Here is a 26,722-nt window from a genome sequence, read left to right as displayed (position 1 = left end):
AATATGCACATATAAAATATGCCTAGATGCCTTAAAAAAAACTATCACACAGTCCCTCAAAACTCTTTCTACTATTTCTTTTTCAACTCCAAATGTCAGTATAACCCAATTAAATTTAATTAAAGAACCTCAAAAAAAGGAGTATTTTGGAATTTGGACAGTGATAAAAGAAATTACCACACAAATATATGAAAGGAGAATATCCTACAAACCATCAGCCAAATAAGCCCTGGAGGCCAACAGTAAGTATTTAATAAGCCTCATCTGTGGAGTTCAGCTGAGATGTACAGAGAGAGAGCAGTTCAGTGTTTAGAAGTTCACAAAAATTAAAAGCGGGAAAACAATGTAAGTCCAAGATTATCCTCCCCAGAGCAGGACAAACTCCACCCTCTGATGGGGATAAAGAGTGTAGTAGTCAAGAAACAGAATTATCCTCCCTGATGTCAGCATCAAGACGTATGTTCCTGTGTTGCTAGTTTCTGTAGGAATACACTAATTTCTCTATACCTGTGGGAATCTGTTTCAATTTTCAGGGATTTGATTCTCCAAGTTTATCACCTCCCAGTTAGAGCGACACTGAGTCTTACTGTCCATGTACATGGGTTCTTTGTCCTTTGATTCTTACAGAACTTGCACAGTGTTTGATGTGATTTCATAGACTTGAAGCATATCTACTCTTAGCCTTTCTCTCTCCAGACTTGATTCTTGATTTCTCAGTCCATCCTTTTATGACAGCCAAATTTCCAAGTTCACATTCAGTGATGTTGTATACAGAAGCCATAGAAGGTGATCCCAAATCACAGTCCTGCCATACACCAGAGCAAGCATTCAAGAAATTGATTTTGATAAAACACAAAAATAAAAAGCAAAGATACTCCTTGGTTCATCTTCAGTCCAGATATTCTGGAGATGAAAGAAATGTTCATGTACCTTTGACCTGCCCCAGTCTTAAAAGTGGTTTATTAAAAAAAACAAAAACAAAAAACCTCCTTAAAGGTCTTTGTTGAAAGTGAAAATGTTAGTCACTGAGTTGTGTCAAACTCTTTGTGACCCCATGGACTGTAGCCCACCAGGCTCTTCTGTCCATGGAATTCTCCAGGCAAGAATACTGGAATGGGTAGCCATTCCCTTCTCCAGGGGATCTTCCCGACCCAGGGATGGAACCCGGATCTCCCGCATTGCAGGCAGATTCTTTACCATCTGAGCCCCCAGGGAAGCCCATAAGGGAACTATGGTCTGTCAAGGTCTTTATGCCTCCAAAAATAATAAAGGGACTTATTGACATGGAATTCCCCTTGTCTGGATGTGCTGATTTCCTTGGTGAACTCACCAAAACATAGATGACTTTAGAGGCATTCAGGGAAACTTAAAATGAATCTGTAACTTCCGTAGATCTTAAGGATTAATACTTCATGAAGAACATCAGGATTAATCAAAATACATCATAAAGTCAAGCCTTAATATTAACCTCCTGCCAAAGAATTAGCTCATCTAAAAGCAGTTTATTAAGCTGGGTTTATAAACTGTCTTGGAGAAGGCAATGGCACCCCACTCCAGTACTCTTGCCTGGAAAATCCCATGGACGGAGGAGCCTGGTAGGCTGCAGTCCATGGAGTCGCTAAGAGCCGGACACGACTGAGCGACTTCACTTTCACTTTTCACTTTCATGCATTGGAGAAGGAAATGACAACCCACTCCAGTGTTCTTGCCTGGAGAATCCCAGGGATGGGGGAGCCTGGTGGGCTGCCGTCTATGGGGTCGCACAGAGTCGGACACGACTGAAGTGACTTAGCAGTTAGCAATAAACTGTCTTTAGATGAGTTCACTCTTTGCCAGGAAAGTTATTGTGAGTGTGTGAGTGTGTGTGTGTGTGTGTGTGCATACGCACGCATGAGCACTGAAGGGATATGCTTGTTATCACAGATCTTCCTAACTTTAACATACAGTCTGAGTTTCACAGGGTCTGAATAAAGGAGAGATGGGAAAAGGCAGACAAAGACTAAATTGTAGACTAGTTTTAAAGTAATATCATGTGCTTATTTTCAAAGTAGCAAGGGAAACAGGAGTTGAACGACATGTTCTTTATCATGACTGACTCTCCTTAAATGCATTACGTTATTAGATATTGGTAACAGCCTAGGTGTAGAATAGCCAACTCATGCCAGTGTGTCCAGGATTGTCTCACTTTGCCTCATGTGTGCATACCTGCTCAGTCACTTCAGTCACATCCGGCTCTTTGCGATGCCATGGACTGTAGCTTGCCAGTCTTCTCTGTCCATGGGTATTCTCCAGGCAAGAATACTCAAGTGGGTTACAGTGCCCTCCTCCAGGGCATCTTCCCAACCCAGGTATCGAACCGGCATCTCTTATTTCTCCTGCATTTGCAGGTGAGTTCTTTACCACTAACTCCACCTGGGAAGCCCGAACCCTGCCTCAGTCCCAAGCAAACCAGGACAGCTGATCACTTTAGCCAAGGAAGGCAGTAAAAGGTGTTTTGAGACCAATTTCCAGCATGGCAAGAACTGCCACCACCACCACCAAGCAATTCTACACCAGTTGGGTGTACAACAATTTCACTCAATTCTGACATGATCTACCAGCAAATAGCATCAGATCCTACAGCTTAGGGTGTCGGTCCTGCAAGGCTGCTTCCCCACCACTTCAGAGGCCAGTCAAAAGTCCAGGTTGTCACCTGTGTTTCTGACAGAATTGCTGTGGATAGGAGGGTCCAACACCTCCCTTTTTGGGTTCCATTAATTTGCTAGAGCAGGTAACAGAACTCAGAGAAACATTTTATTCACTAGATCACTTGTTCAGTATAAAAAGATACAACTCAGGAACAGCCAGAGATGCATAAGGCAAGGTATGGGGAAAGAGCGAGGAGGCTTCCATGCCCTCTCTAGGTGTGCTGTTCTCCCCACATCTCCATGTTCACCAACCTGGAAACTCTCCAAACCATGTCCTTTTGGGTTTTTATGGAGGCTTCATAATCAGTTCAGTTCAGTTCATTCACTCAGTCATGTCCGACTCTTTGCGACCCCATGGACTGCAGCACTCCAGGCTTCCCTGTCCATCACCAACTCCCAGAGTTTACTCAAACTCATGTCCATTGAGTCGGTGACGCCATCCAGCCATCTTATCCTCTGTCGTCCCCTTCTCCTCCTGCCCTCAATCCTTCGCAGCATCAGGGTCTTTTCCAATGAGTCAGCTCTTCACATCAGGTGGCCAAAGTATTGGAGTTTCAGCTTTAGCATCAGTCCTTCCAATGAACACTCAGGACTGAGCTCCCTTAGGATGGACTGGTTGGATCTCCTTGCAGTCCAAGGGACTCTCAGAGTCCTCTCCAACACCACAGTTCAAAAGCATCAATTCTTCGGCGCTCAGGTTTCTTTATAGTCCAACTCTCACATCCATACATGACTACTGGAAAAACCATAGCCTTGACTAGATGGACTTTTGTTGGCAAAGTAATATCTCTGCTTTTTAATATGCTATCTAGGTTGGCCATAACTTTCCTTCCAAGGAGTAAGCGTCTTTTTATTTCATGACTGAAGCCACCATCTGCCGGGATTTTGGAGCCCCCAAAAATAAAGTCAGCCACTGTTTCCCCATCTTTCTGCCATGAAGTGATGGGACTGGAAGCCATGACCTTTGTTTTCTGAATCTTGAGCCTTAAGCCAACTTTTTCACTCTCCTCTTTCACTTTCATCAAGAGGCGCTTTAGTTCTTCTTCACTTTCTGCCATAAGGGTGGTGTCATCTGCATATCTGAGGTTATTGATATTTCTCCCGGAAATCTTGATTCCAGCTTGTGCTTCATCCAGCCCAGAGTTTCTCATGATGTACTCTGCATATAAGGTAAATAAGCAGGCTGACAATATACAGTCTTGACGTACTCCTTTCCTGATTTGGAACCAGTCTGTTGTTCCATGTCCAGTTCTAACTGTTGCTTCCTGACCTGCATACAGATTTCTCAAGAGGCAGGTCAGGTGGTCTGGTACTCTCATCTCTTTCAGAATTGTCCACAGTTTATTGTGATCCACACAGTCAATAGTCAATAAAGCAGAAATTTTTTCTTTTTCGATGATCCAGCAGATGTTGGCAATTTGGTCTCTGGTTCCTCTGCCTTTTCTAAAACCAGCTTGAACATCTGGAACTTCATGGTTCACGTATTGCTGAAGCCTGCCTTGGAGAATTTTGAGCATTACTTTACTAGCGTGTGAGATGAGTGCAATTGTGTGGTAGTTTGAGCATTCATTGGCCTTGCCTTTCTTTGGGATTGGAATGAAAACTGACCTTTTCCTGTCCCGTGCCCACTGCTGAGTTTTCCAAATTTGCTGGCATACTGAGTGCCACACTTGCACAGCATCATCTTTTAGGATTTGAAATAGCTCAACTGGAATTCCATCACCTCCACTAATTTTGTTCATAGTCATGCTTCCTAAGGCCCACTTGACTTTGGACTCCAGGATGTTTGGTTCAGGGTGAGTGATCACACCATCCTGATTATCTGGGTCGTGAAGATCTTTTTTGTACAGTTCTTCTGTGTATTCTTGCCACCTCTTCTTAATATCTTCTGCTTCTGTTAGGTCCATACCATTTCTGTCCTTTATTGAGCCCATCTTTGCATGAAAAGTTCCCTTTGTATCTCTAATTTTCTTGAAGAGATCTCTAGTCTTTCCCATTCTGTTGTTTTCCTCTATTTCTTTCCACTGATCACTGAGGAAGGCTTTCTTATCTCTCCTTGCTGTTCTTTGGAACTCTGCATTCAGATGGGTATATCTTTCCTTTTCTCCTTTGCTTTTGGCTTCTCTTCTTTGCACAGCTATTTTTAAGCTATTTGGCTTTTTATGGAGGCTTCATAATCATGGTTGATTAAATTATTGACCATTGGCATGTGAACTCAGTCCCTAGCCCCTAGGTCAGGAGGTGGCCTTCAAAGTCTTCCACTGAGCTTTCTTCTTTGACTCATAGTATAGCCCCTCCGGTAGGTCTCCAGTAACATGCTCAGATAAGAGCAACCCTGTGGCAACCATCAGTACTATGAAACGCTTTCTGGAGAGCTGTCGCTTATGGAAGCAAAGAGACCTGAGCCCTCGGAGACTGGTCGCATTTCTCTCTCTCACTATGGGAAATTCTAAGAGTTTTAGGAGCTCTGTGCTAGAAAAGGGAACAGAGACCAAAATTTCCTTATTATATAAATCACAATCTCACAGGCAGATAATCTTTTCCATATTTTACCAAAGAGGAGGCTGAAATTTTCCAAGACGAATGACTCAAAGTCACACAACAGTTGTAAGTGGTGCATTCAGTATTAGAACCCAAGCCTTCTAACTGCCTTTATATAGTTTCCAAGAAACCAGACTTTAATTAACACAGTGTGCAAAACTACTGTGAGAATTTTATTGACTTTTATGTTTTCTAGAAGCTTAACCATTCCTTTTGTGACACCATAATTTTGCTCTCCAGCCCCCTCTTAACAGATAATACAGAAAAAAAGAAAAAACTCAGCCCAGTTTATCAGAATTATTACAGACTCCGCTAACTGACTGTGAATTGATGAAAATAATTTTAGTGCTTTCCAAGTCAGTTATTTCTAACGCAGCTATGAAAATAAGCAGTGGCCTATGCATCTGCACTCTGAAAGCACTGTAACCTACACTGCCTCCCCTGTTTTTTCCCATCTGTCTTAAAGAGGAATTTCTTTTTTCTGTTTGTGGGGCTGAGCAAGTGTCAGGAGAGTGAGTGGCAATGTAAACCTGGACAATGAAATGATGAGACCTGGCTTGATCTCCACGTGTTACACTTTGTCCTTTCTTCTCGATACATGAAGAAGTGGATGTGTGTCCACACAAACCTCTCCCATTACTGTCCTGTGTGTGCTGAGCAAAATTGAACCCATATGTCTTTAAAATGCCTTTTCATTTCGATGGCTTCTTTGAACATACTGATCTTGGTGCAAATGTGGCCCTTTGGACTACTAATGCCCGTTTGCTCTTCCCCAACAGGCATCACAGTTGATAGGCACGGATTCATTTACTTTGTGGATGGGACCATGATTCGGAGAATTGATGAGAATGCTGTGATCACGACTGTCATTGGCTCAAATGGTCTGACTTCCACACAGCCACTGAGCTGTGACTCAGGAATGGACATCACTCAGGTAGGCACCACTGGTTTTCAAGCGCTATCACCATTTGGCATCATGGAAATGGATAACAATTTTCTCATACAGAAATTAGGTAGAAAGGAAGCCTGGCGTATCCGTTATAACACCAGATAGCAGGAGTTTCTCTTGATGTAAGTGACTTTCTTCCTCCTCTGAAAAACTCCAATTGAGAGAAAAGGGAAAACTAGGATGGGAGTAATGCTAGGCAGAATGCTGGCGTGAAAAGTAAAGTCCAAGTTTGAATCAACTAGAGGGTAAGACCAATTTCATTTATTGAATTATTTTCCAAGATATCTAATTTTATTCTTTTTGAATAATACAGTAACTCCCATTTGGAAAAGCACTGATTACTAAAGTCTTTAGAAATCTTTTTTAATGAATATATGAACATGACTTCTTATTCATGTGTATGTAAATAGCTATTTCTAGGGCATTATTTTTCTTTTTTAAGTAAAAGCAACATTCCCTCTGAGATCTATTTTACATTTATTTAGGAAAGCTTTTTTGCCAATGAGAATAAAAGGGAAATTCAGTGTAGTTCCCATCTGAGTCCAAAATTCTGATTTTACAAGAATTCTAGAAAATCAGGATTAGACAGATAGAGATTACAGAGCATATAGCACAGTCCCTGCACCTTGTGAACGACTGTCTTAGTTTGCAGAGACAAGAGGTTGGTGTGTTAAATGAGGGAAATAGACTAGACAGTCATCAAAGGGACTTTCAAACTAACTTCCATGAATCTATGACTCTGATGAAGTAGATTACTTATCTTCTCAAATGGATTAAAACAGAAGTTTAGAGTTTTAGAATTGGTGTATCAGAAAGAATGGTTTTGACTATAAGTGATCAGACAAAGTGATTTCAACAAGAAGGTTTCATTAACTCACATCGTGAGATGAGCAGAAGTAGGCAAAGACGCCAGCAGATCACATTGTGTCACATTGACCAGAATTAAATCACTGGCAGAGGGGAAACAGGTTTCCAAAATGGATTCGGAACTGGGGCAGCCTCCCTGAGCATATCGCTACCTAATTCTAGAACCCAAATCAGGGTTCTGTTAGCAAGGAATGAAGGACTGCTGTTTGGTAGGCAACCAGCCATAGTCTCCATAGTTAGGGTACCCCTGCCTCACCCCAGTAACTCAGAAAATACTCAGAGTCAACTACAAAAAATAAAATAAGAATTGGAAGGCCTGGAAAGTGACAAAAGGAATGGACTATCTTTGAGATACAAGTGGATCAGGCTATCCTGGAGCAACCTAACTTTCCATGATGCAAAATCCTGCAGGAGGCAAGCAAGGGGAGCAGTATTTATGGCCATGAGGAAGGGTGTGAATGTGTTTATATGGAGGAAAGGGATGAAAGAGAGAAGGTGCACGTATATGATTCACTTGTGGGATATTTTTTACTTAAAATAGAACACTTAGTATTGCAATCAGTCAGCTGTAGACAATCTATCTGTTTCTGTGTGGCAAAGTTATGCTGAAAAGAGAGTTCTTTGTCTACATAGAGCAAGCACAGGATCGCCATCACCACGAGAAAGGTTCTTTTCCACATAACAGTTCACAAGCCATAATTGCCTCCGTAAAAGCTACCTCACCCCTTTCAGACTGTAGCCCACTGAACAGGAACCTGGTAACCAGGAGACAGACTTACAGTTTTTCTATGGCACTTCACCCCAAGTCTCGATTTCCCTGAAAGGCACCCCTGACTCCTCCCTTCCCTTTTCCTTACATAACCTCAGCATGAGAAAAACAGTTGGGTTTTTTGGGGGGGTGTGGGAGATGGAGAGTTGAGTGGGGTAGGAGGGGGTAGATGCTACAAACCAACAGGACAGCCTAGGAGAGAAATCAGGCTTCATGGGACTTCCCTGGTAGTCCAGTGGTTATGGCTTCATGTTTCCAATGCAGGGAACACAGGTTTGATCCCTGCTCAGGAAACTAAGATCCTGCATGCTGCATGGTGGTCAAAAAAAGAAATCAGGCTTCATGTCCAAATTATTTAGCTGCTATCTCCACTGCTGTCCATCACTTCCTGTGGTGTCCTTCAAACACCCTAAAGAGTAACTAGCATCTTTCTTCTTAGGCTGGCGCAAGACAGTGAGGCCAGACTGATTTCTCCTTAAGTGTCCACAGTATAACCTTCCATTTTTGTTAGGGGCCTGCTTTTCAGGGTCCCAGTTCTTCCGTCTGGAATTTCCACTGCTGGTCCAAATCCCCTTTTCCACTCTCCTTACACCTTACCTCTTCTTGGTCTCATTCCCTTCCTGAAATTTAACATCACTACATTTACTGTATAATCTGCTCTCTGTTGCCAAGCTATGTATCCAACTGTAAAGAACTGTATGTAAAGTTCTTTAGACAAGCATGGTAAGTGCTCAGCAGGCACAGTTAACATACATACCAATACCAAAGAGATACTATGATGCAATAAGCTTGAAGGAGTAGTGAGAGATGAAGCTAGAGGGTAAGTGGGAATAATGTGGTAAATGACCATATAAGCACGATCGAGTTTCAGTTTTATCCAGTGGACAATGGGGAGCCAATGAGAGCATTAAGCAAGAAAATGTATTTTTAAGATAGTCTTAAACATGAAAATTCTTTTTTAAAACTTTTATTGGAATATAGTTGATTTACAATGTTGTGCTAATTTCAGGTGTACAGCAGAATGAATCAGTTATACATATACATATGTCCACTCTTTAAAATTCTTTTCCCACTATAGGTCATTACTGGGTTTTGAGTAGAGTTCCCTTTGCTATACAGTAAGGCCTTATTTTATATATATATATAAATATATATATATATATATTTATATATATATACACACACACACACATACATACATACACACACACCAGAGAAGGCAATGGCACCCACTGGAGTGGCACCCCACTCCAGTACTCTTGCCTGGAAAATCCCATGGAGGGAGGAGCCTGGTAGGCTGCAGTCCATGGGGTCGCTAAGAGTCGGACAGGATTGAGTGACTTCACTTTCACGCATTGGAAAAGGAAATGGCAACCCACTCCAGTGTTCTTGCCTGGAGAATCCCAGGGATGGGGGAGCCTGGTGGGCTGCCGTCTATGGGGTTGCACAAAGTCGGACATGACTGAAGCGACTTAGCAGCAGCAGCATACACACAAACACACACATTTTATATATATATATATATATATTTATTTATTTATTTATATATTTATATGTGTATGTGTGTGTGAATGTGCACACTAAGTCACTTGAGTCATGTCCAACTCTTTGCAACCCCATGGACCACAGCCCGCCAGGCTACTCTGTTCATGGGATTCTCCAGGCAAGAACACTGGAGTGGGTTGCCATTTCGTCTTCCAGGGGATCGTCCCAGACCAGGGATCGAACCCGTGTCTCTTATGTCTCCTGCACTGGCAGGTGGGTTCTTTACCACTAGCGCCACCTGGCGGGATTATCAGCTTAATCACATAGTAAGAGCAAATAAAGGATTGAGTGAGATCTTCCAGAGAGGGGATGTAAGGATAAAAAAAGAGAGAGAGAGAGAAGGCTTCAGACCAAATTCCAGCCATATCAATATTCAAGAAAAGGCTAAGGAATAGGAACCCACAAAAAGGAAACTGAGATAAAGAGACATGACAAGTAAGAGGAAAACAAGGAATGTGTGTGGTCAAAAAACCCAGGGAAGTGAGCTTTTCAAAAAGAGGGGAACGATTAATATCAAATTCTGCTTATAGGTCACTAAAATTAGGTAGTTTTTTTTTTTTTTTAAGAAGCCATTTGGTTTGACGGCATTAGTGACTCTGATAAGAGTGCCTTTGGTAGAGTGCTAATTAATTGGAGTTGGATGGCAGTGTTAGAGTGGGAGGTGAGGAAATGAAGAAAGTGAAAATAGATCACTCTTTTGAGATGTTGGGCTCGTAAGAGGAGGATTTGGCATTGAAACAAACCAGCTCCCAGGTGCGTGCGAGTAAGAACCCAGGTGCGGTACAGGTAGACGAAAGCTGGAAGACACTGAAGGAAATCCTCTGGGTTAGAGTGTCGACCAGGAGGAAGCCAGCATGTGGCACGGCTCATCCTTTGTGGCCAGAGCCTCCCCTGTCTGTTTTGACAGTGGTGGCAGATCGGGGGCTTAGGTTTAGCGTGACTTTACTTAAGCACATGGGCTGTGTTGAGCTAAGGGAAGAAAGCTGAGTAGGGAGCTTCATAACACCTTCCAAGAGGAAAGCCCCAGTTGTTTATAGTGGTACTTACAGTGATCCAGCTGAGCTTACACAGTTCTCAGTTTTATATTTCAGTAAATCAAAATATATTGATGGGTGAGGGTGGAGACAGATGTCTAAATGAAAGCACACAGATTCTGCTGACAGGCACAGGCAGGAGAGAAAAGAGAGGCCTGACTGCAGCATGAAGATTTGAATCAGACCTCATGAAGAGCTTACTGATTCTAAGACTATGTGGCAGCATCATACATTATCGAAAGACTTTATAGAATTACCACCTTTTGAAACTTTTAAGGCAAATGTTGGATAGCAATCATCTATGAACACTTGGAATACATACCTCTCTGGATTCAGGAAGATGGATCAGCTGTTTGCTGAAGATCCTTTACAATATCTTGAATGTTTCTCTACAGAAATATAACCCAAATGCAAAGTTCCTTGTTACTTTTCCTATATTTCAAAACCAAAAGGTCCTGGGACTTAACCCTGGAAGTCCAGTGGTTAAGATCCATGCTTTCACTGCCTGGAGCCCAGTTTCAATCCCTGGTTGGTGAACTAAGATCCCGCAAAAAAGAAAAAGGTCCCCAACAAGGGAAGTCCCATTCATGCTAGCAGAGTACCTCTGGAATCTGAGGTGGTGCGTTGGTCTTCTGTACTTCTCTGAGACAAACCTGAGCCCCTAGAAAGAATCAGTCCTCAGAAGATAATGAATGTCCTCCCTCTAATAATTCTAATAATACCTGCTACCACTTATTGAGAACTTACTATGTGCCAGGAACTATGCTAAGCATCTTATTCACACTGTTCCATTTTGTCTCCACCAGCCTTAGGAGGTAGGTATAATTATCCCCCATCTATAGAGAAGAAAACTAGTAGTCAGAAGGATGACGTATTGTATATGAGCACAGAGTCATTAAGTGATACAGCCAAGATCTGAGCACAAGCCTTCTGACTCCCATGTGAAGTTTCCCCACTTCTACATTTTCAGTGACAACTGGAGATGACTAGATATCATTGTATTTAGTGGGTGACAAATGTCATTTGGTTGAGGAAGATGCTGTTTATTTAGTGGCACTTTAGGCAATAGTTTAATAAAATCTAATCATCTCAAGAAATGAAATTTGCTTTGACAATAAAATCAGCCATTTGTTCAAAATCAATATCCTTTTTCTGATTTACTGAAATGCGAAACTGAACTCTCAGTATAAACTCTGAAGCATAACTGCCCATTGTAAGCACTGCTATAAACAACCAGGCCTTTCACTTCAGGAGATGAGTTGATTATGAAGAGATCAGGCTCTTTATTTCCATTGCTGCTGCTGAATCATCTAGCTCTGGTAACTCACTTCCATCTCGTGCCCGACTAGAACGGAATTGGGAGTTAGACCAAGTCTCTTGGTGCGATAACAAATTTGAGAGTTGATTTGCTCCTTGGATCCAGCCTAATGCTCTCCCCCAAACCAACCCAAGAGAAGATACACAGGCAATGTAGGCCTCTTGTAGGCAGATAATCCTGTTTACCCACTGTCCATGATGTGCACACTTTGAGGTGTTTGAGTATCCAGGACGTAACCAGTCCTCTCTGTATGCTTGTTGGATCATCTTCATACTACAGAGTGGTTCCCCAAAGCATGCACTTGTCTAATGGGCCTAACAAGTGGAAGGAGGTTCATGGTCCTTGGTTATGAAAGAACAGTATCTGGTTCTTTGGAGGAAACAACCTTGATCCCACGCATTCAATCTATTGAGCTAATCTACTGGGAATTCTCCTCCTCTCCCCAGTCATTCCCTCCAGAATATTCTCACAATTCAGTAATAGTGAGATTATTGTGAGATTATTAATAGAATATTAAGCCAGCCTCTCCTCAAATGCCTCTTGGGATAGGAAACTCTTTCTCCATCGAATGTCTCTGACTGATGGAAACCTCTTCTGGGATCCCTTTAACATTAACTTTTTAATCTTCCTTTAATTTTCACCATCTAGCCTTTACTGCAACTCTTTAGGCCTTGTGGTATGAATTTAATCTGTCTTCTAGGAAATAAATTTATTTTTGAACCAAGTACTATGCTTAGTGCTTTCATATATATTATCTTCTTTAATCCTCATGGCAATTTTTCACGAGAAGTATTATGTTCCTCTATTTTTAATCAACATGAAAAGCAAGGTTCAGAGGAGTTGAGAAACGTAGTGAAGGTCATACAACCGATCAGTGGCAGAGTTAAAATTTGAACCTGGTCGACCTGATTCCAAAGTTCACGTTCTTTTCACCAAACTACTATATCAAACCACTTTTTCCACCTGACAGCCTTCTCGGTGCATGTGATCAACTCTCTCAGACCTCCTAAGTCACATCCCTGGTTCACTGAACAACACTTCACTTGCCACGGTATTGTTTCCTTCAGCATTCTCCTCACTCTTCTCTGAATGTGTTCTCATTTATCTATATCTCTTTGCAAGTGAGGCTTCCAGAAATGAATAAAATAATCCAGATGTGTTCTGACTCAGTCCGAGGTAAAATGGTGACTGTCACAACCCTTTTTCTCTACTCTCTGTTTCTGTTCATTTTGCCTGGGGGTTTTCAAAAGGTTTTGCCAAAGAGCATTTACTTCAAACAAAAGAAGTCCCCATTTATAAAACTGGTGCCAACAGCAGATTCAAACAAGTAGTATCCTAGAAACTTCTCTATTCAAACTCACTCCCATACAGTAGGACTTTGTATGGAGACCCCCAAGTCACTTTTGAAAAATGTTAGGGAAATAAAAAGCACAGGTTAAGAAACCACAGTCAAAGCTGTGTTGGATTTTTGGTCACTTTTGACATACGTTGTGATTATAGAGGGACTTCCCAGATGGCACGATGGTAAAGAATCTACCTGCCAATGCAGAAGACTTAGGAGACGTGGGTTTGATCCCTGAGTTGGGAAAGTACCCTGGAGAAAGAAATGGCAACCCACTTCACTATTCTTGCCTGGAAAATTCCATGGACAGAGGAGCCTGGTGGGTGGGCTACAGTCCTTGGGGTTGCAAAGAGGTGGGCATGACTGAGCATGCATGCAAACACATGATTATAGAGGACTAAAAATTCACATGTCTCTCATCCCCATCTCCTCACCCTGTACTTACAGACTTGATTCTTTGCTTGTTTTGACTGTAACCCTCACTGATAATTATATTTTACACTATTGTTCAGGATATAAGTTGAAATAAAAATTTCAGGAAATAATACTTACTTTTACTACACATGCATCATAATACAGGATCATATGTTAGTTTGCATTCAATTCCAGCTCATTAGATTCAGTCCTCATCTTTGTTTTCTGCTACCATCCAGTATCTTCACTACCCTTCCTAGCCTTGTGTCACCTATAGATCTGAATGCTTTCTGTGTCTTCATCCATGATGAAATTTATGGATAGATAGACCCAGGAAATTGTGGCACCACTTGACTAGTTATCTCTTAGATTGTGAACCCATCTGTTTGAACTATCACCTATAGGGTATAATTCATAGTAGATCAGGAAATCAATATGATGGCCTATGACTAGTTCTTAAGAAAAATGAAATATAACAAAAAAATTCAGAGTGCATCATTTATGGTAAGTGTAAGTAAGTATTGTTTCATAAAACTTATTTCAATTGTATATCCTGAACAATAGTGTAAAATATAATTCTTACTGAGGTCATAGTCAAAACAAGCTTGAAAGGCACTACCCTCACCCATATTTCCCCTAACTTGTCCACAAAGGTATCATAAGAAACCTTACCAAGTTGGTAACTCTGTTTAAAAGGAAATAAGAGGACTTCCCTGGTCATCCAGTGGTTGAGAATCCACCTGCCAATGCAGGGGACACAGGTTCAATTCCTGGCCCAGAAAGATTCCACATGCTGCAGGGCAACTAAGCCCACGAGCCACAGCTACTGAGCCCATGTGCTCTAGAGCCCAAGCTTCACAGTCGGAGAGGCCACCACAGTGAGAAGCCTGAGCACCGCAACTGGAGGACAACTAGGGAAAGCTGGCATGCAGCAACAAAGACCCAGCACAGGCAAGAATGAATTTGTTTTTTAAAAGAAGCAACTTTATTTTAAAAAAAAAAAAAAAAAAGAGAGAAAGGAAATTAGAATCCCTTGACATAATTTGTTTTGAGTCATAGTATCCAAAAACACCACTTCCTCATCTAAGAACTAAGAAAAAAACTGTTTAATAATGCTTTCCTACAGCAGCATCCTTGGAAGGAAAGTTATGACCAACCTAGATAGCATATTAAAAAGCAGAGATATTACTTTGCCAACAAAGGTCCATCTAGTCAAGGCTATGGTTTTTCCAGTAGTCATGTATGGATGTGAGAGTTGGACTGAGCACTGAAGAATTGATGCTTTTGAACTGTGGTGCTGGAGAAGACTCTTGAGAGTCCCTTGGACTGCAAGGAGATCCAACCAGTCCATCCTAAAGGAGACCAGTCCTGGGTTTTCATTGGAAGGACTGATGCTGAAGCTGAAACCCCAGTACTTTGGCCACCTCATGCGAAGAGTTGACTCATTGGAAAAGACCCTGATGCTGGGAGGGATTGGGGGCAGGAAGAGAAGGGGATGACAGAGGATGAGATTGCTGGAAGGCATCACCGACTCGATGCACATGAGTTTGGGTGAACTCCGGGAGTTGGTGATAGACAGGGAGGCCTGGCATGCTGCAGTTCATGGGGTGGCAAAGAGTCAGACACGACTGAGTGACTGAACTGAACTGAACTGAAAGCAACATCAGGTCCCCTCCTTGCAGTTTGTGGAGCCCATCTTTGGATTCTTCTTGAAGTCAGACCTATGTGTAATGACCTGTAATCTTCCAGCACACCTTCTACTGCCCAGTATTACTCATAAAAACTTGCTCTAAAAACTCATTTGCAAGTTCTAAGAGGTAACTCTTTCTGTCCAGAAAAACTTGAACTCAATGTAAAGAATTGAAAGAATTTGATGCCTTTCCTCAATCCCTGCACCCATCTTGGACTTTAGGAACTTAGAATCAGTGTTCTTTGTGGCCATTCTCTTTAACAAAGAAAGCAAAACTTACCTCTCTCTCATCCGTCAGCATTATACCACCTGCCCCAAGCCTCAAAACTTTGCCTCCCTGGTAGTCTTCAGCTCTCTATGTGCCTGAAAAAAAGCTATTTTCTATTTTTCTTTCAATTTTTTTTGCAAGTTTCAGATAAACTAACCACAACTGGATAGAAGGGAATCAAAAAGCCTCCTCTTCAAAATCTACATGTCAATTCAATTTTGTACAAGTGGATTCAGCATATTCTGTTGTTCGAAAAACTACATATAATAACATGGAGGCATGAAAAGTTACAGCAATCCAGGGAGAACAAAGAAAAGAAACAGTAGCTTTAGTACAAAAAAGGCACCTTCCTTTCCCCTTTTTAAACTCTTGCCTAATATCTCTCATTGTCTCTTCTTCAGTCCCCTGCCAACCCTTTCATGTCTACAGAATAGCCTCCATCATCCTGAGTGATACAGATGATATTGAAACTCAAGTTCTTCAGGGGTTACTGGCTTTCTTTGTGCACTTCCATCACTCTCCATGTGCACACTGAAAGAGAACAGAATTAGATCTTTGGAATGAAGGCCATTATAAGTGAAATTCCCTGCAGGGACAGACTTCTGAATTTTGTGAAGCTCCGTAGGGAATCAAGAAAAATCTGAATTATAACAAGTTTGCTTGAATAAAGGGATTTCTCAGGGGAGGGAAAAAAGAAAGTTTATTTTAAAAGTTCTTGCCACCAGAGATGAAAATCTCACCACCTCCACCCCCAACACACCCTCCCAATGCTTCAATGACTATAGAACCTATCTTATACTCAGAGCCAAGAAAAAGTCTGTGGCCATGCTGCAGAGAATTCAGACTAGGGACATGTAGTAAAAGGAAGGAGTAGTGCTTCAGATAAACGGCAACACAGGGAAGATGTAAGCAAGTTTTCTGAGACATATGTAAGCACCTCTATCCAGAGCCAGCAAGACCAGTGGGCAGCAGGGACAGCTGGGTGGGAATAAAAGCTGCTAAGCTGCTAAGTCACTTCAGTCGTGTCCAACTCTGTGCCACCGGCAGCCCACCAGGCGCCCCCGTCCCTGGGATTCTCCAGGCAAGAACACTGGAGTGGGTTGCCATTTCCTTCTCCAATGCATGAAAGTGAAAAGTGAAAGTGAAGTCGCTCAGTCATGTCCGACCCTCAGCGACCCCATGGACTGCAGCCTACCAGGCTCCTCCATCCATGGGATTTTCCAGGCAAGAGTACTGGAGTGGGGTGCCATTGCCTTCTCTGGGGGATAAAAGAGAGGTGACCAAATAGATAAGAGAAGTTTAGGGAATAGAGAATGGCTCAAAGGGCAGATTAACAAGGCCCAGGGTGTAGTTGGCCAAAAAGTTCGTTCAGGTTTTTCCAGCACACCTTACCCGAACGAACTTTTTGGCCAAACCAATAAAATGAAACCACTATTTGCTGGCCCTTGTGCCAACCATTTACTTCATCATATTTGGTTACAGTTAGTTTAAAAACTACATCAACCACTTTTTGTGTGTGGCCACACCATGTGATATGTGGGATCATAGTTCCTTCAACAGGGATCAAACGTGTGTCCCCTGCAGTGGAAGCAGGGAGCGTTAACCACTGGACTGCCAGGGAAGTTCCTGAATCAACCACTTCTATAGTGGCCACCGACTAATGGACTGGATGGCATTACAACTCATATCAGGATCATGAAAATCTGGTGCATACATCCAAGGGAATATTATATAGCCTTTAAAAAGGAGGAAACCTTGTCACATCCTACAATATGGATGAACCTTGAGGACATGCAAAATGAAATAAGCCAGTCACAAAAAGACAAATACTGAGTGAGTCCACTCATATGAAATATCTAAAGTAGTAAAAAAAATCATAGGAACAGAAAGTAGCAATGTGGATACCATGGGGAATGAGGAGAGGAAATTAAAGTTTAGAGTGTCCTTATTGCAAGATGAAAAAGCTCTAGAGATCTGTTGCACAAAAATATGAATATATCTAACACAACTGAACTGTGTTTAAGCATGATTAAGACAGTAAATTTAATGTTATGTGTAGGGGGTATTATAATAATAATGATAAACTCATACCAACCAAACCTCCAATGGATTTTCTCACTTTCTTTCCCTATTCTCATGCCTGGACAGCATAAGAAGTGCAGCAGTCTTACTGATCAGCCATTGGCTGTTGCAGCAGTCCAGATGTAAACATCCTAAATCAGCAATGTTCTGCTCTATTCACTTGAGCCACATGCACCCTGTCAATCCGTGTCAGTCATAGCCAGTCCCTCCCATGGATCCAAAGGCTCATGTGTGAATGTAGAAATGGGGGCAGGGGGTAGTGCTATCCTCTACAGTAAAGAGGGAGCCCAGTCTACACCAATTATTAGCCACACTGTTCTCGAAGAGCTCAATATATCAATAACTTTAAATGTGAAAGTATTTAGAGAGTGATGACTGTTGAATAAAAATGAGCAAACTTCTTGTCAGATGCATTTATAAGGGATTCCTTGGTGGCTCAGTGGTAAAGAGACTGCCTACCAATGCAGGAGACAGGTTCAATCCCTGATCTGGGAAGATCCCACATGCTGAGGAGCAACTACGCCCGTGAGCCACAACTTCTGAGCGTGTGCTCTAGAGCCCAGGAGCCACAACTTCTGAGCGTGTGCTCTAGAGCCCAGGAGCCACAACTACTGTGCCCATGTGCCTCAACTCCTGAAGCCCTTGCACCTTAGAGCCTGTGCTCCACAGCAAGAGAAGCAACCCCCATGAGAAACCTGCACACCGCAACTAGAGAGTAGCCCACGGGCAACAACAGAGACCAGCACAGACAAAAATAAAAACATAAAATTATTTTTAAAAAACACGTTTATAACCTTGGAACAATCATTCACATCTTCAAGAGTACTAGGGGATATTTTACTAAAGTTCTCTGGACGATTCCCTAACCACCGACTTCCCTTTGCCTACGGGAGCGTGTCTAGTAGAGAGAAATAGACAGTCCCAGGTGTGAGTCCAGATTCTGCCATTTATTAGCAGTGCAACCTCAAGCAAGTTACTTAAGGTCTCTGTGTCTGCGCTTCCTCAACATTAGGAAGTGAGATAAAACCCTGCCTTGTCTCCTAAGGCTATTGGGATAGTTAAACAAGAAAACAAATATGAAAGAACTTTGTTTTTGGAAAGGCACTTGCAATTGTAAAATGTTGGTCTTGATCAGAAGTGAAGAGAGAGGTCATGTGGCATTACATGTAACCTTGGGTTTTATATTTCCCTTTGCACCATCAGTTAGGTGAGTGGAAAGGTTTCACAACCCTCCATCTATACAGCAATCAAATTATGCTATCACACAGCATGAGATGACAGTTAATGTTAATGTTGTTCAGATTCTGATTTGACAGAATCAAACAGCACTAAGAACCATTTTTTTTTAAAAAGTTGACTGTAGGAGTCCCTAGAGGCTTTTCATATTACTCACCTATAAAGGAATGATCCATTAGCATTTGTGGCTGAAAATTACATAATAGTGCAAAATAAACAATGTTTTTAGTTGCCATCTCTATATTTGAAGAAGAGAACATCTATTTTTGAATCATTTATTCTGTTGTCCTTTGAAATACGGCAATATATTTTAAAAAATTAAATTGTCTTTGTCTACTTCTTGACCCCAAAGAAGTTGCTGTCATTTCAGATTCTGTCATTTCAGATTCAGCACTACACTTGGAAAACAGACAGTAGAATTTTAAAGCCAGTTAATTATTCCTCCTTATGAAGGCTAATTCAATAAATGACCCAATTGTTGATTAAGTGACATCGCTTTTTTTTTATATATAAAAGCACTTGGAAAGTATGAACTGCTTTACAAATATAAGGGATGATGTAAGGTGTTAATTGGCATCTTCAGGAAATATTTTCTGTTGATTCATCATGCACTTGTTAAAATGGGAGGACACAAGAACAAAAAAGTCTGCAAGGTCATTCTTCTGATTTTGTAGTATCTGTGGTTTTCAGTCGCTAATTTAAATGCATTCCTGGATAATGTTATTTATTGCTCACTCAGTCCAAAGCTACTCTCCTTGCTCTGTCCAATGCAGGAAAACACCTTCTGAAACTGCAAAAAGAGAGCCAAACTTTTCTCTAATCCTTTAATACAGGGTGCAAGAGACAAAATCAGGCCTTGAGGGCAGACTCTCCTTCATAATAAAAGTTCATATTAGAAGTCAGTAAAGTAGACTGTGTGGGAACACAGACCACATGGATTTGGGTCCCAGCTCCACCACTTGCTGGATGTGTCCCTCTGGGGGAAATTCTGTACCTGTCCGTGGGGATGATAATGATGTTTTTCTCTATAAGAAAGTTGTGAGGACTAAATGAGATAATATATTTTAAAAAGATCACTTACTTAGCAGGACTTCCCCAGCGATCCAATGATTACAACTCTGCCTTCCAATGCAGGGGGTGTGGGTTTGATCCCTGGTTGGGAAACTATCTATCCCACATGCCCCAGAACACAGCCAAAAAAAAAATCACTTAGCAAAGTACGTGACTCATAAGTGCTCAATGAATTAGAGGAGGAGAAACAGCAGCAGCACTGGCTGTAGTATTTGACCTTCCATTCACAGAATAGAAAATTGAACAGATCATTTACAGAACCAAGATGTTTTCAAAGGGCCAAGAAGTTTGGAACTGCTATAGAAACTGTCTAATCTTCCCTTTTGTCCTTTGTACATAGGTGGACCTTCTCAGAGAGCCATGCAAATACTTGTAGATGAGTTTGATGGCCTGTAGCAAGCATATGCTCCAGAGATGGCTCTTAATCTGCTGTGACCTTCACAGAATGTTTTATCTGCCTAATGCTGATATGAAAAGCTCTATCTAGATCACTTAAAGCATGTTTATGCTAGTCATTGAATGGTGCCCCAAATCCTTCATTTTCTTTCTACTTTCAAGAAGGGTCTCACTGACTGTGGAGCTAAGGTTGGGATGTAGTATGAGTGTCATACATCTGTGACTTTGAGATGTAGAGGTTTTAGATCATCTTCCAGCTTTGAAATCAGGAGGTAAAAGAGCAGCTCGTTCAGTGGATGGCCATTCTATGTGGGTCAATTTCACACAAAAAATTTAATATGAAAGTACATAAGTAGGAGGACATAGTTTATCTAGGTCAACACGAAGGATATGACTCTCCCAAGACAAAAGAAAGGCCCCCAGCTAAGTGGAAAATCAAAAGGAAAGAAGTTATGAGGCTGATATATTCATAATAAGAAAGACAGCAGTGTCCTAGGATTTTTGAAGCAAGCTTAGTCTGTGAGTTGCTTTGTCTTTTTCTTTTTTATCAAGATATTCAGGTTCCAAAGCATGTCAATCAAGTTGAAAAATTCAAATGTGTAAAAACCCAAATTTAACAAAATTATAAACTGAGAGAAGCTTTACAGTAAAATTCTCCACAGAGTTCCTTTAAATATCAATCATTTCCCTTCTCCAAATTCATTCAAACTCTTTTTTTTTTAACTGCACTTTAATTCTCTTAGGTAAAATCATAACCGGGGTAGAATAAGCTATTACCTGAGATATTTGCATTATTGCTCCCTCCAAAGTGAACACGTGGTTGTTTACATAAGAAATAAAGAACAGCAGGCCAACATCTTCAACTCCAGCACAGCCAAATTCTGCTGAAATGTCTGCACACAAGCAAATAGCCAGAGTTGTCAGAGCCCTTAAAATAAAAGTCAAGTACCGTGCTCAATGCTATATCGAAAACATAATTTATCCCATAAATAAAACTCCCTTAGCAGTGTCCTCTTTCCACACAAAGGACAATGGCATGTTAGCTCTTATTAAAACTATTAAGCACCAGAGGGAAAGCATCTTCAAAATTCAGAGAGAGTCACAAGATGCAAAGCTTGCAAACTACTTTTGAACCACTCAGTCTTACACACATTTTGCCTGGCAGGCGCCATGACCTGAAATAAACCTGAAACTCTCTAAGATGCAGAAATATCTGGTTGGCAAATTCAGTGGTGAGTATCTAGGGCTTATATGGCCAACACCTTGGACCAAGTCCCAATGTGAGCCTATTGGCCTATCGTTCAGACTTTATCTTTAAAAGTAGACTTACAAAAAAATTAAAAAAATAAAAGTAGACTTACTCTCTATTAACTTTGGGAGGGGAAAGTGCCTGAATCAGTGCCAACACATCTTTATTAAATGGAAGCACAATTCAAAGAGAAAGTTCTGTTGGCTGTCATCAGTAGTGTCATCCTTTCATGCAAAAGTTAGTATATTTGCAAAAGTGAACACGTGAGGTTATAAAACAAGGGTCCCCAACATCCGAGATCTAATGCCTGATGATCTGAGGTGGAGCTGATGTCATAAGAATAGAAATAAATACACAATGAATGTAATGTTCTTGAATCATCCAGAAACCATCCCCCTCCCTGCAGTCCATGGAAAATTTGTTTTCCATGAAACCAGTCCCCGGCACCAAAATGACTGGGAACGACTGGTACAATACACTTACAAAGAGGCCGCACCTGCTGAGAGATGTTTTTCTTGAGATGCATCAGCCGACTAGGTGTGCATTTGGGCCACCTCAGAATACATTCCCATTCCAAATCAAGGGGAAAAGGATTCTGAAGGAACAATCCCAATTTCTGACAAGGATACAGCAAGAGAGAATATAAAAGATATTTAGTAGTAAATGCCCAATGTATTATTATTTATAAGTAAATTCTAAGCACACAGGAAACATTGTCATGGGCCCACTTTATGAACCGTTCGGTACGAACTGTGTCTTCAAAAGACGTATGGGAGAGTAGAATGATCCATCATGAAATCATCCTCAAAAATCACAAGAGTGAGAAGCTTTTCAGCAACAAGGGCATCAACATGGTAGTTCCTGAGAGTCAGAGAAGCCCTGGGTAAAGTCAGTCACAACCAACTTCATTCAAGTCCACACACAGTGGGTTTATTTCATGTAGATATTTTCTGGAAATGGCAGGTTCACAGACCAGGAGATAAACCAAGGATGCTAGTGACTAAGGAATTCTCTCAGTACCAGAGTCTTTGCTGGTTCTGGCTCAATTTTACTAGTTTTCTATGACCAGTGTCCTGCAGTGGGTATTGCTCTTCCTCTGTCCTTGTATACGAGCTGATGCTGTGAATATCTCTAAAGATCCAGTCAGAAAAACAGAAGGCACATTAGTCATTTTAACAGAAAGAAATTGAATAGAGGGAATGGGCTGCACAGGTGTTAGGGGGTTGCAAAACAAGAGAGAGAATACCTTCAGCCACCACCTCTAGGGCTGTGGAAACAGAGGAAGGGGTTGAAATTGTCAGAACCAAGAGGGCTACATGTGTGCGTGCTAAGTCATTTCAGTCATGTCTGACTCTTTGCAACCCCATGGATTGTAGCCCACCAGGCTCCTCTCTCCATGGGATTCTCCAGGCAAGAATACTGAGATGGGGGAGGACTTGATCCATTGAAGTGGTACCTACTCCTCTGAGAAGAGGATGCCACTGCTTTGGGCTGCTTCTGGTCACTCTGAGGGCGTGTGATGAGGCTGATGTGAGTATGGAAAGTGCAGCCAGTTACTGCCGCTCAGTAGGAAGGGCTACAGTTACAGCAGAATTCCTTTAGCTCCCACATTGGCAGGATCTATCAAAAAGCCAGCTGGGGGAAAAAAAAAAGAAAAGAAATGGAGTTTGCAGAGTCCCAACCCCAGTATCACAGAGCAGTGCCGTTAAAGGGGTGAGTCTGGGGCTGCAAGCTGATCGCTCACTAGCACACTGTGCAATGAGGTGTTAGATTTCCATGTCATTGTTCCTGCTGGAGTCACTCAGATGCGGCTACAGTTTGGAGGAAACATTAATTAGAGTGGACTGTTTGCCACAGAGGATTTCATCATTGCTGGGAATCCATAAGAAGCCGTTATGGGGAGTCCTCAACCAGAGCTGCTCAATGTGTTTGTGAGAGTGACTGACTCCCCTCTTGTTGAAGCTCGGGTCATCACTATTTTTTGCTTTTGTTCAGGCTCAAGTCTGTAGCCTGTCTGCTTCCTTAAATGATTCTGTACACATGGTAAGCGGTCAGGTGGCCAGTCTCCAGAGTTCTGGAAGCATGAGCCTGAGCTGGGCCATCTGTTGAAGACGTGCTGTTTTGTATTACACACAGGGAAGTGGTGGGCAAAACCCGGAAGCGCACTGGAGGCCTAATGAAAATAAGACCAGTTAAATCTTCCCTCTAAATGTTCATTAGGCCATCTGTTCTTATTAGTGTCCTTATCATTTGGAAACATTACCGAGTTAAGATGAGACACAATCTGTGGAATTCTAGTCTAACTTGAAATGAACTTTTGAATAGAGCAATCATGACTTGTGATATTTCTCTTCCCCTTTAGAACCCTGCCCACTTCTAAACATTGCCATGGTGAAATGTTTTAATAGTTCCTTCCTGAAATATTATACCGGAAAGCAGGGTTAGCAGTAGCTACAGAAATGAAAACATAATCTCCAAGTGGCTGATCAATGAAATCAGGCCATTTCATAAAAGCCATGCAGTCATACTTCTGGCCTGTAAATTGCTTTAGGTGCCAAAGGGAATTGGAAGCTTGGTCTATCCTGTCGAGCCAATTCTATAATATTAACAACCTGCAACAGACACGTTTCTGCAACTGCTCAACAGGAAGAAATGCTACAGAATGATTCCAGGGGCTTCTTCAAAGTCCCTGGGTCCTACAGGTAGGCAAAGCCTTGGCTCTCAGGAGGATGTAAGCCCTACCTCCACTGTATGAAGACCTACAGCGGTCTTCTCCTTACTCTAAATTCTCTCTGAATGCATGGTCTTATCACCTGGTCTCACGGGGGATTTCATGTTACCTTGGACTGTTCTCTGGTTGTCTCCCCTTCAATGTGTGTATCTCCCACAGTGCTGAATATATAGTGGGAATTTAAGATGAAAAAGTGAAAGCATTAGTCACTCAGTCATGTCCAACTCTTTGTAACCCCATGGACTGTAGCTCGCCAGGCTCCTCTATCCATGGGATTTCCCAGGCAAGAATACTGGAGTGGATAGCCATTCCCTTCTCCAGGGAATCTTCCCAACCCACGGATTGAACCCAGGTCTCCTGCACTGCAGGGCAGATTCTTTACCATCTGAGCCACCAGGGAGTTTAAGATACATATAGGGAATTCCCTGACAATCCAGTGGTTAAGACTTTGCCTTCCAATGTGAACTGACTTCCAATGTCAGTTTGATCCCTGGCGGAGGAGCTAAGATCCCACATGCCTCACAGTCAAGAAACCAAAGCATAAAACAGAAGCCATATTGTGATAGATTCAATAAAGCCTTTAAAAGTGGTCCATATCCCAAAAAGTTATTTTTTGATAACAACAACAACAAAAGAAATACATATAAAATTGAATTGAAATAAAAACTCACACACACACACACACACACACAAAAACGGTAAAGGTTTCACGTTCCTCTCCCCACTCACAGAAGTGCTGAAGGGGTTAAGTTCTTTGACTCTAATGATAAAACCCAAGAAACAGAGAGATACAAATAGTAAATTGGCAAGTAGCATCATGTACAATATGTTCTTGTTACAATAACAATCAAATTTACAAACAAATTAGCTGTGGAGTCTGAAGGACATTCTGTAGTTTTCACACTGGGCCTTCATCTCCTGCTGATAGATGACTTTGACTGTAAATTGAAAACTGGAAGTGGTTAAACATTTTGTGTATTCACAAGTGCCATTTCTAAAATTGAGGCTTCAGAGAGGAGATGCAAGAAAGGGTGACGGAAACTCAGAGCAATTATGCCTGTTATTAAGATGAGGTAGTGGCAATTACACAGCAGACTCATACAGAGTGTGCACGTGCTGATTGCTCTGAGGGAGCCTCTAAGAACAAACTTTTATAGCACCCATCAGGCCTTGGGTCTCTAGAGGAAGGAGAGATTTTTCAGCCACTCTGTCAGTGTGCTTTTGGACTGAGCTCATGGCCACAGGAACCATCTTGGAAGAGATATGTACTTTTTTCTTAATAAGTGTGAATGAAACTCTCATGTAACAGAGTGGTTTCATTCACTCTTTCCTATTCTCAAGCTCTTTTTGTGTCAGGACCCCTCGACCCTTCTAAAAATTGCTGGAGACTTCAAAGAGGTTTTCTCTGTGTGGGTTTTATCTATTAATATTTATCTTATTAGAAATTAAAAGTGTAAATTTTTTAAACATAAAGCTATAGTAGCCTCAGGCACCTTCCAGAAAACTCCACTGTATACTCATAAGAAAGTACAAAAAGCAAATAGTATTAAGAACAGTTTTGACCTCACAGACCTCCTTGGAAGACTCTCAGGGATCCTCGAAGTCTGTGGACCAAAACAGAAATATTTCCTCAATTCAAAGACACCATGTATCTAAGACATGGCATCAATTTGATACTTTAGGTAGTAAGGAGAGATACTCCATTAAATGTATGTATTTATTATAAGACACAACCTCATTTCAGAAAACTTAAAATTTAAGATTGAGGGAATATGGCCATTCCCATTAACCTCAGTGGGTCTCTGGAAACCCAGATTCACTAACTCAAACATGTTGATGAAAGTTGGTTTTTCTTAGAGCTTATTTGTGTTTTACAATTTCTAAAATGCTTTCATGGACTGAAAATGTTACAGTTAGTGAGGCACTAATGTTTTCCTTCAACAAGCATTTGCCAACTGTAATACCAAATACTGGAAATACAAATATGAATGAGTCCTCATTCCTGTGCTTGACGACTCACAGCCCTAATAGAAAACAAAGGAAGGCAAACAAGTATTTATGGTATAATGGAGAAGCATTGGATCTGAATGAGTCACAGAACTGGAGGAACAGCTTGAAATACCCGAAGATGGAGCTCTGGGTACACAGGAAGGCTTGAGGTTAATCACCAAGTTAGTCATCCTCATAACAAAGGGCTGCCCTAGTGGGCTTTGGCTCTGGTGTCAGCCACTTTCGGGGCATTAATTTATGTCAATTTAATTTAATTTTGCAAACACTGGTCATCTATCACAGAGACGTAAACCTAGAAATTTGCTACACCAGTGTGACCAGTAGCGCCAGACACAAACAAAGCCTAACAGAGCATTTTCTTGGTTGTGATTGGATTCAGCTGAGAAGAACAGAATGTCGCACACACACACCCCCGCCCCCTGCCACACACACACACACACGCACGCACACACACACACACAACTGTGACATAAGCAAGATAGCAGCCAGACTTGATCCACAGTCCAGGACTGGGTGGTACTTC

General features: G+C 41.6%; 1 protein-coding gene across 5 annotated transcripts in view; it reads left to right on the top strand.

Moving 5' to 3' along the window:
• TENM1 (teneurin transmembrane protein 1) overlaps positions 1 to 26,722 on the top strand; it is a 909,292-nt gene that overhangs the window by 827,610 nt on the left and 54,960 nt on the right. For all 5 annotated transcript variants that reach the window (XM_070784169.1, XM_070784168.1, XM_070784167.1 and 2 more), the window contains one exon: positions 6,008 to 6,162. In XM_070784169.1, coding sequence (XP_070640270.1) covers positions 6,008 to 6,162 — 155 coding nt within the window. The remainder of the gene's footprint in view (positions 1 to 6,007; positions 6,163 to 26,722) is intronic.

This window comes from Bos indicus, chromosome X, assembly GCF_029378745.1.
Source record: "Bos indicus isolate NIAB-ARS_2022 breed Sahiwal x Tharparkar chromosome X, NIAB-ARS_B.indTharparkar_mat_pri_1.0, whole genome shotgun sequence".
In the NCBI taxonomy this organism is placed as follows: Eukaryota; Metazoa; Chordata; class Mammalia; order Artiodactyla; family Bovidae; genus Bos; species Bos indicus.
The sequence above is the reverse complement of the archived record's forward strand: the minus strand, read 5'-3'. Positions and strand labels throughout refer to the sequence as shown.